At 42.7% G+C, this 11,597-nt stretch overlaps 2 protein-coding genes across 5 annotated transcripts in view; one reads left to right on the top strand and one right to left on the bottom strand.

Moving 5' to 3' along the window:
• Positions 1–438: 438 nt before the first annotated feature.
• Positions 439–6,426, bottom strand: LOC147640680 (uncharacterized). Of its 4 annotated transcripts, none has more exons than XM_086814137.1 (7): positions 6,153–6,426; positions 5,744–6,014; positions 5,318–5,441; positions 5,040–5,169; positions 4,700–4,884; positions 2,808–3,192; positions 439–2,279 (listed from the first exon to the last, which is right to left on the bottom strand). In XM_086814137.1, the coding sequence occupies exons 1-7, from the start codon at positions 6,327–6,329 to the stop codon at positions 939–941; spliced, it is 2,613 nt and encodes an 870-aa protein (XP_086670263.1). In that variant the 5' UTR covers positions 6,330–6,426; the 3' UTR covers positions 439–938. The 4 variants fall into 4 exon arrangements, with proteins under 4 accessions (XP_086670263.1, XP_086670272.1, XP_086670281.1 ...); XM_086814146.1 differs by having other exon boundaries at positions 4,769–4,884; XM_086814155.1 differs by having other exon boundaries at positions 5,744–6,022; positions 6,153–6,354.
• Positions 6,427–11,147: 4,721 nt separating this feature from the next.
• Positions 11,148–11,597, top strand: part of LOC147640679 (protein ROOT INITIATION DEFECTIVE 3-like) — a gene marked incomplete at its 5' end in the record, with an annotated part of 107,263 nt that continues 106,813 nt past the window's right edge. Inside the window, one exon of the mRNA XM_086814125.1 lies at positions 11,148–11,597. This exon is cut by the window's right edge and continues 21 nt beyond it. Within this exon, the coding sequence (XP_086670251.1) occupies positions 11,148–11,597 (450 nt within the window).

The following is an 11,597-nucleotide window of genomic DNA, read 5'->3' as shown; positions in this document are numbered from 1 at the left end:
TCCATGGATGATCACTAGCGATACATGAAATTATGGTTGAGAATGTGCCATCAAGTCGTCGATATTAGTTTTTTGTATTTAGCCTGTTTAAGAAATTTAGAGAAATGTCAATTCCCAAAAATACTATACATTTATAGAAATGAATACGAACACATTGTTATAACGCTTTGCTTTGTCATCAAATATTTGTTGCCTCCCAAGTGAACTTTTATTTGATAAGGCTCCTTATAAACATAATCAATCAACTCTTTTTGTTTGTTCATTCGTGAAGAAGAATAATCCTTCACATTTATGCATCAAATCTTTATCACATTGTTGAATGTTCCATTTGTCATGATTTTCTTCAATCAAAAGGGGTAGCGGCTAATGGGAGACACTTATCATCTTAAATAAAGAAACCTTGTTAAAGGACAAGGTATACTCATTGAATACCTGAGACGCATTTAAAAACATCAATCCTTATGTGAATTACAAAGAACGCAGTGTATTCTTGCCAAGGATTTTACAGCTCCATGATGGTAGAAGTTTAAAGGTTGCCCTAACTTACAACATGAAGGCCCAAGAAAACAATATATCCTTAGGCCTTTGATACATCAATGGACGACTTCTTTTGCAACCCATTTGAGCTTGGATTTACATTGGTGCTAATTGTGAAGGCCAGCAATGGCAGCTCAATCCTTGTGAGGATCATGGAAAATCTGCTACATTGATAGGTGATGCAAGAGAAAGGGATGCCACACAGGGATGCACAGTGTTTGGCATCATTGGATGTGCAAGGTTTACCGGCATTGTCAAGGATGCCGAATATGGAAAGCTCAGCTTCTATTGTTGATCACTATACTACAGCATAAAAAGATGCTGTGGAATATGCCCCCTTTCCATGTAGTCCAGTGAAGCTAAACTACTCATTGTTCTTCTAGTTCTGGCCTTTATTAACTTCATCCTGCTCTTCTATTGTGCCTAATTTTGCTCTTCACTGCATTCTGTGTGGTATTTATTCCACCCCTAGTCACATTTGTGCTCGGGGATCGAAAAGGGGACCTATACTCATCATATGGAATCAAGCTTCTTGGCTCTGCTAAGAAAGGGCCAGCATCCATGCTATACATGGGAAAAGGAGACCCTCTCAACTCTGGCAATTTGCCATGATAACTCCTAGTGGATAGAAAAGTAGCACTTCTTCTTTCAGGCAGGTTCTCTCTTTTCGGCTCCAAAGATGTTCTTGTCATGTAGTGCCGTCTCACAAGAAGGCTTTCAGCATCAAGATCAGGTACTTGGGCGTGATGGGAAGCCCGGGAGTAGGACGGCTTCCTAAGATGATGTCGGTAGAATGCCTGTGGCACAATACATGGTAGAGATGAAAGCCGTGGAATGGCAGCTGTGGAGCCATAGGTATATTTCATGGCTTGCTGTACAATTCTGGCTGGCCCGGACCTGGACCCAGGAAGCATCCCAGTCTCTGGTACTGTGCTTCTTCCCATAAAGTTTGTCAAAGTTTGCTGCTGCACATTACCTTTCATCACCTCCAAAATACATCTATTTCTTGTAAGGGCATCCATGAGTTTCTCTTCAACATGTTGCCCTCGCTGACCCCTTTCTGATACCCTATCTAAGGCAGTGCGAGCCCTCTCCCAACCTGTTGGAGTCTCTACACTAGAGTGTGGACTTGCCATGTCAAAGATAATCCTTTTCCCAATGTCACTCAACGAGTCGTCTGTACATTCTACGTGATTATTTGCACATGGGGTTTGCTGCTGCTGGGACAAGGCAGCCAGCTTTGCAGACTCCTGAGCTTTCTTTCTCATGTCATGGAGTTTCTTCAGCTTCTTCTTCTCTGCAGCTTCCTTCTCCATCTCCTCCCTCTTTCTCAGCTCTTGAGTTTTTAGAATAGCATTCTTTACTTTCATGTCAAATGACTGCTTGAATAGCTCCTCCGATCCCGCCAAAAAAATGTTGTATAGTGTCTGCAAGTTCAGGTCATCGGGGGGATATATGCGGTCGAAATTTCCTAGGTTTTTGTGTTCGAACTCATCATATTCAGAGACTCTATTGTGGCCTGCGTAGTGGCTGTTGGTCTTCGGAGACATGTTCTCCATCTCATCCTTGATGGTTTGACGACGGCCGTATAACCGCATTTTGGACCCTTTCTTGTCTTGCAGCTTGTATCTTGAAACTCCCAAAGGGTCCACATTGAGTAACCTGAGTGTGTCACTGAGCAAAGACTCCTTGACTTTGAAATCTAGTGGAGTATCGATTGCGAATGAAGGAGAATGATTAACCTGCACACATAGGGGAATCATGTTTTGGCAGATTGGTGTTTTGATAGCCATGAAAACCTAAACGATTAACAGCAGCTTTATAATTACAAGCAGTTGAGAGGGGGGGGGGTGGGGAGGGAGAGGAGGGGGACACTAAGCATATGAGTTCAACATATAGGGGTTTTATAAATACCCTTTGCATGAACGTGACATATACATATGTATGTATTACATACATACATACGTATATATATATATATATATACACACGCGCGCGCAGTGAAATGTGCAGTTGACTTTCTTTTGACAAAGCTTATGTTTCCTTCTGTATTGCAGATGAGAAATTCATGCTAAAAAACAGAGAGGACACAACATTTCCCATCCACCATGGAGCAGAAGGGGACTTGCCCGTGCATGGCCTGGATGGCCCACCCCTGATGGCCATGGGTTAATTATATATATTCAGTCATAGGCTTGAAATTTGAAAAAGCTCCAGAGCCCAAAATTTCAAGGAAGAGACGAGCAAAATACTTGATGTGGGTTAAATACCTCCAAAAGCCATGGCCTGCATTTCTCATCAAGTAACACATCCATCCCAAGTAACTCAAAGCACGACCTTCCGTTGTCATCCTCGTTTAGACAGTTCCTGTAGTTGTGGACAAGAAGGGGAACAATGGATATGATGGTCATCACAACCATTTTTCTTATCTGCCTTTTAAGCCTTCCGGTATCATACCCTCTGGCTGCCAATGCTTTGAACAATGAACTCAATGTCCACTTGCTTCCCTTGTCTGTCTCTGTTAAGCTTGAATTGAACTCAAAGTTTGTATTGTTTTTGTTCACTGCGTAGTTTGTCAAGTGCATGCAGCTTAGCTTCAAGTTTCCTTTGTCCGGTTTCATGTACTTTTCCGTGCAAAACCGGACAAGTCCTTCCCTGTACATCCATCGGTTTTAAAAAAAAAATGAGGACCTCATTTTGTCTTACAAGTTCTCATCAACAAGAGGGCGCATGCACATGCACATGCACACACACACACACATGCACGTGCGCCAGTACGCACACCTATTTTCAGTTCTGGAGTGTTACATCCCGAGCTTGATACAGGTTTTTCAGACTAGCTTGGGGCTAGGTTAACCTAGGAGCTGGGTTAAGGCATCTAAGTGGGAGGTCTAATGGTTAACAGAGGCAGTAGACTTATATAACTAACCTAGTACAAGTCAACAGGACTAGCCTGGGGCTAGGTCAATGCATCTAAAGGGGAAGCACAGCAGTTAATATAGGCACTAGGCTGAGTATAGCACCTGGTTATTGGATGACTATATAAGCCGCTCAATTATGGGAATCGATCTTTCCATCCTGGACTCCTGGCATAGGAGAGACTACTCCATATTGGTTGTCGACACCCTCGTGTCCTGGTGGGATGGGAAGCCAGGTTACCACACGTGTGAGTTATGTCTCTCAATGCCTCTAAATCTCCAGCTCGACTGAGGGATTCTATGGTTGGCCCATTAGCTAGATGCTTTGTGTTCCTCAGTTAGAAAGCTAACCTCAGATGGTCCAGCTAGGTGTGGCCCTGACATAGAGCATCAAGCACAAGGCTAGTTCGTAAATCTAGTTGTTGTTGAGAGGCAGTGTGACTGTGTGAGTAGGTAAATACTACAATTTACAATACGAAAAGAAATTAAGACAGCCATGGCTGGTAGAAAAAATGAAAAAAACCAAGGTGGTTTCATTTGTATGAAGAAATGATAAACACCAAGATGCTGGCGGAACCCTTGTGAAAGCCAAATGCTGGGCCACCAGCCTTGATCAGCTGCCAGAATCATTAGAATTGCTGGGACTGTGGACAAGCACAACATACTTAAGGTTCTTCAACAAATGACTCCTTAAGAGGATGGTCTAGATGAAGTGAGGTATGTACACCGACATGAACAATTCAGACAACCATTCCTTATGACTAAGCTTCACTTATTGAGGACAAGGTGCCAGCACGATGAGCAGCAATCCATCACCACATGGGGATTACGATCTAGGCCATTGATCATAAGATCACAGGCCGGACTCCTCTTACAGTCAAGATGCACTTAGGTGGCAGGCTTCGTCACAAAGGCATTGTCCGTGGAGACAACATGGTGAAGTGTCTGCAGCAAACACTGCATAATCAGATGCATGCGAAATGTGGCGCGAAATGTGGGTGCTAGACCCTTCCATTACATGAGTAGCGTGAAAAGAGGGGCTTGCTATTGACTTAAGATATCAATGAACAACTTATATGACCATAGTAGAAGCACATCCACACCCCTACGTATACAGGTGTACAAGTGTACAAATAAATGTATACATACAGATGTATGGGTATATACATACATGTACATGTGTGGGGTGTGCATAAGTACGAGAGAGAGAGAGAGAGAGAGAGAGAGAGAGAGAGAGAGATTACTTGTAAAGAAAGAGCCTCAAGGGATCACATGATAGAATCAGAGCATAAATACGTAGATCAAACTTGTACCCATTCAGCAGCATTGGGTTTGTCAAATATTTTTGTGCAAGCATGTTTGATCCAGCCATGCCTCCAATGGCCTGTTTCAAATCAGCCACATTTTGTACTAGCACGACTCCACGACCCTACAACACCACCATGTTACAGCAGATGTAAGGACTGCACATCTTTAGAGCATGTATGCATCTTCCTTGTCAGAGCATTCTCAACCCACCAATATAGAGTAGTAAGTACAGGCAGGGGAGGCATATCTCATGCTTCACGTGTTTTTTTGACTTACCTGGCATCCATTGTCTGGTTTGAGAATGTATGTCCGTATCCTGTCGGAATTGAGGCGCATGACAAGATCTTGGATATGGTTAGGAAGGATAAAGGCCCGAGGAAAAAACTTATAATCGGCCGGAAACATCCTGGACACACATATATTCTTCTGGTTACACAGAGCTTGAGGCAGGCACATTGTTATATGTAAATCAACTGACAAAATCCTCTCTCTCTCTCTCTCTCTCTCTCTCTCTCTCTCTCCCTTGGCCCCCAGAAGAATAAGAAAAAGCAGACCTTCGCATGTTGGAAAGGTGGCGCGCGAGCGACTTTTTCCGGCAGATTTGCAGCATGCCCAGAAAATGATTGACCTTTTGTCCCCGCCTTAAGGTCATTAGTCTTTCTGGACCTATTGACGTGTCTGCTAGCATAGAAAAGCTAAGGGTCACACACATTGATTAATGGTATGTTGATAGCGAGACACATAAAGGCCGGTGTCAACATATTGCACGATACACAAAATCATGGATAGCATGTGAGGCCAGCTTTGGGGCTGCAAATCGGCAACCCAGCATTGGCCAAAGGGCATCCATCAGCTCTCAACATAACCATGAATACTACGAAAAATCTGTTCTTTGACATACATACAAACCTTAGACAGACAAAGCATTGCTGACAGTGAAGCATAGTATTTGCCAGTGAAAAGATGTGTTTTTGGTGGACCTGTCCAGAAGAGATGCCATCCCTTATCATCAACAGCCTCTTGCCACCCCATTTTCTGAATAACAATCCGAAGAACTTCATACTTGCAGCAAGACAAATCAACCCTAACTTCATCACACCACTTCTTCTTCCTCCTCTTCTTGGCTGCAGCCCCTTCCTCTTCCTCTTCCTCTTCTTTCTTTGCCGCTGCACTGGTGGCCGCCTCCATGGCGGCAGGCAATGCAGCAGCAGCACCCACGGATCTGCTGCACGCCGATGACTTCTTGCCCTCCTGAGGCACTTACAGAACGCACACAAGAAGCCAATTTTTTGAATGTCAGGATGGAGTATTTCTTCTGTGGAAATCTGTTCTTTTCGCCTCTGAAAAAGCTTCTGAATGTAAACCCACTTGTCTATGGTGAAACCCTACCTCTGGTATGTTTGCATTGCGCGAGGAGAGGCCGAGGGGGAGGGTTCGTTTGAGGTGGGGGAGGGGAAGGGGCTTCTGCATCAATGGAGAGAGGGCTGCTGCGTTGCTCTGCTTGTTGTGGTAGCGATGATGGGGGTGATGATGAAGGGGGGCAGGGCGAGGGGCGCTCATCGCCATAGCCCAACCCTTCACTTCATCCTTCCAACGACACGGAAAGAGACAGTTGGTGCCCTTTCACCGTGGGCTGTCTTCCTAGTGTCCGAAATACTTTACTTTTAAGGGAGTGAAAATATTAAAGAGTCTAAGGTAACCTTTGCTTTTTTATGCAAAAGCTAAACCACATAATTGCACCCCTTGATGTCTCTCATCGCAATGGCTCATTTGGCTTGGTCGCTATTGGTGGTTAACACTCTTTGGCCATCGCTTTCTATCACTCTCTCTCAATAGCCATACACGTACACGGAAGCAAGCTCATGGCCGTCTTGCTTGCGATAGCCAGTGTGTCGCCCGCGCCCGAGCACCACCCTTGCTCTATGAACCAGCGCCGCCTTTGTCTTCAGCCACAGCTTTTGCCCTGTTGTGCTGCAGCCTTCACTACAGCTGTGCGCTGCCCTAAAAGTTCAGCATCATCCCTGTTTGCAGCTGCGCCGCCTCCTCAGTTCTCTGCTCTGAGCATAGGCTGCAGCGACCTGCCCTACAGAACCTCCTATCACCGCCGTCTGCACCCTCAAAACCTGCAACACATACCTCAGTCAGCAAAACCTGAATCTATCTTGTGAGCCGTCTCCTTGTGCTGTCTTAAGGCACTGCCAGAAACCAGTACTAACCAGTTTTCTGGAACCTTTACAAATAAGGGACTTTCTTGTGGAGATATATACCCATCTCAGTGTAGGAGAATCTTGGGATTACCTTGTCCGGATAGGATTGACAACAAAGAGCTATTTGTGGATATTTGGGAACATCAGTTGGATTATTTCGATTTCGGTACTAGCCCGGTCATAGTTTTTTTCCCACGCGTCCACCTCGAATTCCAAACGTCCACCCATGCCCGCGTCCACCAGACACTAAGTGATTAGATGGCAGATATCAGATCAGGGTCTTCTCGCTTGCGATAGAGATGGAGGTGGTGGACACTACTCACAATTTTCTCCATATGATTTTTTTTTCACGTTTTAAAAAAAATACATGTGGAGGCAGTTTTGTGATTAGTGCAACGGTTGAAGAGTTATTCATTTTTTAGAGTTGTGTAGGCATTAGGCATTAGGCAGAAAGGGTATTCATCATTAATTAGAGAGAGAGAGAGAGAGAGAGAGAGAGAGAGAGAGAGAGAGAGAAAATTTAATTAAACCTTTTTTTCCCTCTCTCACGCAAAGTTTCTTATCTCACGTGCACTGAAACATTGCATCTCTGTCATGGGATCTCTCCATCGAATGAGAGAGCTTTGGCACAAGTTTTGAAACAACTCCTCTAACTATTGTGCCTCTCTCCTCTCTCAGGTATCAAGTATAAGGCACCAAGGATCTGTTTGAGTCTCTCTCTCTCTCTCTCTCTCTCTCTCTCTCTCTCTCTCTCCAAACTGACTTGCATGCTAGTTTTTCCATTAATATATCTCCTAAATTAATTAATGGGCTATGATAAATGAGAAAACTATAGTCACCTATCGTTATGCAACATCTTCAACCACCCTTCCTGCGCTTGTTTTCCACCCATCTAGCCTCCCTCCTTGCACCTCCACTAAAGCGAGCATGACCCTTGCACGAGAAGGACAATATAGGGCTCCCATAGTGCACAATGAGATGGATGTGTGTGAGAAGAAACAGGAGTGAAAGTGACCCTTATGTGAGAAGGCTTCCCTCCTACGCTATAATGCAATGAGACAGAGACATATGTGAGAGGAGAGATAGATTTGCTGCTACGAAGACTCTCACCTGCATTTATCAAAGTTGGTAAATGAGGATGATAGTATAGCATTAATAGTATACACATAAGAAGTAGAGGAAAAAAACATTTGGCATTATACATGATTATTCTTAAGTTATTATTTTCCCTAGGAATAGGGGCATAATATTATGATATTCAAAATTTTTAAGCATTGGTCTTACGTATTCATTACATTGCAAGACAATGTCAAAAATGAAGAAGAGAGAAAGAGAAATGGAGACGAGGATATTTTCTGATTCTAAAGAGCCTAACGTTGATGTTCAAAGTAATGAACCAAAGAAGAGTTGGGGTAGGCCTAAGACCTCTTTCTAATGGGCAACAACCACCAAGACATTCTTTTGTGAGAAAATTCATTGAGATTAATTTTTAAGACTTCATCAATATCATCCCACCTATTGATATTGTCACACTCAAATCAAGAACCTTAAAGTTGACATTTTATTATTTTGTAATATCATCGACATTTGATAACTTCTTAAGGTACAGTCTTGTATCTATACTATCAAATGGTTATTAGAATTCATACAGAGTTAATTATTGCAGTTAAATCAAAAAGTATCTTGGATGGGATAAGAATGGTCATGTTGGTGGAATCGTAATGTGTAGAGCTTTAAAGCAAAAGAACATACACACATTTTAGGGATGATTGGTTATTGCATGAAAGATGTAGATAAGACTCATTACAAGAAAGATTGATTATTACATGAAAAATGTAAATAAAACTCATTACAATAATGTTTCACATAATATTAGTGTGAAAGTTATTGCTTTTACATATTTCTCACGATCTCATTGGGATTGATTGATGTGACCTCAATTGATTGCTTAATTGATGTGGATTACGTTTGCGAGTTTTAGGTTATGAGTTGTGTGAGGGTAGTGATAGAGGTGTCGCACAATGTGAGGGTACCGCGATTGAGGTGTTGCATGGATGGTGGATTGAGCGGTGGTGGGAAGACTTAAGATCTAAATATTAAATATCATATATTTGTGACCACGTGGATGACATTGGAGTATTTAATTGATATGCTATTTATATAACCCGGCATTATTGTAATGTGCATGTGTTCACAAGTTGATTTATTATGGCTAGGCCCATGTGTACATAGTGGTTGGGCAAAGCTGATTATTTTTGTTGATACATTAGAACATTGGACAAATGCTATTCTTGTTGTAAAGAAAGCCCAGACTTAGAAAAGATTCTATTTATAGCTCTAAGGACTAATTTTATGAATATGATTTAAGTACCATGTGTGGGGAGTGGAGCCACACATGTTGGGGAGGAGAGTGTACCCTAGGAGTTTGTCTTTGTCTCCTTGGATAATTTTGTCTATGTTATGATTAGGTGATTTGTTTATATGTTATTGTGAGTTTTAATGGTTTCACGTGTAATACTTGAAGTAAAGGTCCTATTCCAGAAGGTTCTTATAGACTACAATGATAATTAAAACTAATCCTTTTACTGCCATTCAAAAAAAACTTTAGTACTCCTACCACAAGGGATTTTTTTGGGTTAATAATTTTGTTTGGCTAAGAATTTTGCCTTGTAAACAAGTTTATGTAATAGCCATATAACCACACCCACTTTCTCCCTTTTAGAAAATAATAAATTTGCCTTGTGAACAAGTTTATGTAATTGCTATATAGCCACACCTACTTTCTCCCTTTAAAAAAATAATCCACGGATCTATGGGACGTGAACATAGCAATACATCTCATGTAATTGGTTGCCAGGTCCTTTAATTGTCAAAGAATTAGAAATAGACCAAATGTTATATGAAGATATAAACTAGCTCAACCCATTCATGAATCTTTAACTATCACGACTCTTATTAGTTGGCTAATAAATTGGCAAGGATCAAGGCTAGTAAGATAATTCTATGGGCAAGGATTACTGGATCAAGGCTAAGAGATGGTGTAAAGAGCTTAAGGACAAGCATGAGGATACACACCATCTCTTGCAAAATGTAACTAAGAGTGTTGATCTAAGGCAAGCTGTCAAAGGAATCTCTTGTGGGTTTAGCCAGGCAATAGTAAAAGAACAAAACATGCCAAAGCAAGAATCACACTTATGTGATTGTTCACCCAAGATCCACACACATGCGTGCGCAAGCATGCACACATGCACCCACGCACACATGCACCCACGCACACACATAATCATAAGTGGTTGCATATCTTTTCTCTTTTAGTAGGAATAAATCTCATAAACTTGGTGAGTCAGTCAACAATCACCCAAATGGAATTATGCTCTCTTAAAGTCAAGATGTGGTGGTCCAACCACAAAAATCATATAAATAATTCATATAAATGATGTGCCATTTATTTTCATGCATTTTCAAAGGATAGATAAAGGAAAGTAGATCTTGCCAACTCGGTGAGTTGGTTAATGATCAACCAAATGGCATTATTCCCGCCCAGAGTTCGTGCTAATCCTCAATCATAATATTCATAGAAATACTCTACTAAAGAGATGAGCAAGGATGGTTACACATAGAATGGGTGGCCATCACCCATCTTTTACCCTGCCAATCATGCACATTTCGAATGCGCAAAATATGAATGGGAGTATGGTCACCTGTTCTCAAGAGTAATGGCTAAGTGTAAAGGACATTAGGAACCCTCACATTGTTGCCCATTAGAAAGGAGAGTTATGAGCAAGGATGGTTATACACTACCATGCCAAGCAAGAGACACATTACACAAAAAAAGCACTCACTTGCCATTTACGGTGATTGTATGTCCCCCATATTTGTGGAAAAGTTAGGTGATCAAGTTTGGCTCGAAATGGATGGGCAAAGATGTGTCTAATTGCATGCTAAAAGGGTTATTATGTGCTATGTGCCAGTGAAAAGGTCATGGCAATGGGGGGGGAGTGTCTAAAACCGCTGCTCATGTGCAAGCTTTTAACCTTGGTTCAAATGAACAATGCTCGGTTTAGAGTGTTGAAGGTGCTTGCTTCAGGTTTAGAGTGTTGAAGGTGCTTGCTTAAGGTTTCATAAGAGAACCAAGGGCGCGGCATATAGGTAGGCTTTAGAGAAATGCAAAGAGTGATTAAGGTTTCATAAGGGCGCGGCATATAGGACGTCTTTGCGCTACCTTTTTAACGCCTATACCTGCCGCAGCACGTTCGTGGAGGCAGGTGCGGGCAGCATCAAGCATTTCATAAGGAAAACAGAGCATAAACAGACATCATCCATTGCGGGCACCTCAGAGAGAGAGAGAGAGAGAGAGAGAGAGAGAGAGTGTCAAGGAGAGAACAGGCGGGCGGCCTTCGGGCCGATTGTGGATGGGGGCAAACTGGCTTCCTCAGGCGGCGAGGTGCTGGTCGTTTCGTCCAGTGTGGACGCGGGCATCACTGTGTGGGACTTGGGCTCCGGTGCAGAAATCGCCCACCTCAAGTCATGCGCTTCCCCTTGCAACGCTCTCGCCTGTGTTGGGCGCCATTTCCTGGCCTCCTCCCAGGTGCTCAAACCTGGCTCTACATCAGCTGGTGGCGCCATC

The sequence above is a fragment of the Cibotium barometz genome, chromosome 2 (assembly GCF_041138505.1).
Source record: "Cibotium barometz isolate CiBa-2024 chromosome 2, ASM4113850v1, whole genome shotgun sequence".
Lineage (NCBI taxonomy): Eukaryota > Viridiplantae > Streptophyta > Polypodiopsida > Cyatheales > Cibotiaceae > Cibotium > Cibotium barometz.
Note: the sequence above shows the minus strand (reverse complement) of the source record. Positions and strands in the feature narration are given on the sequence as shown.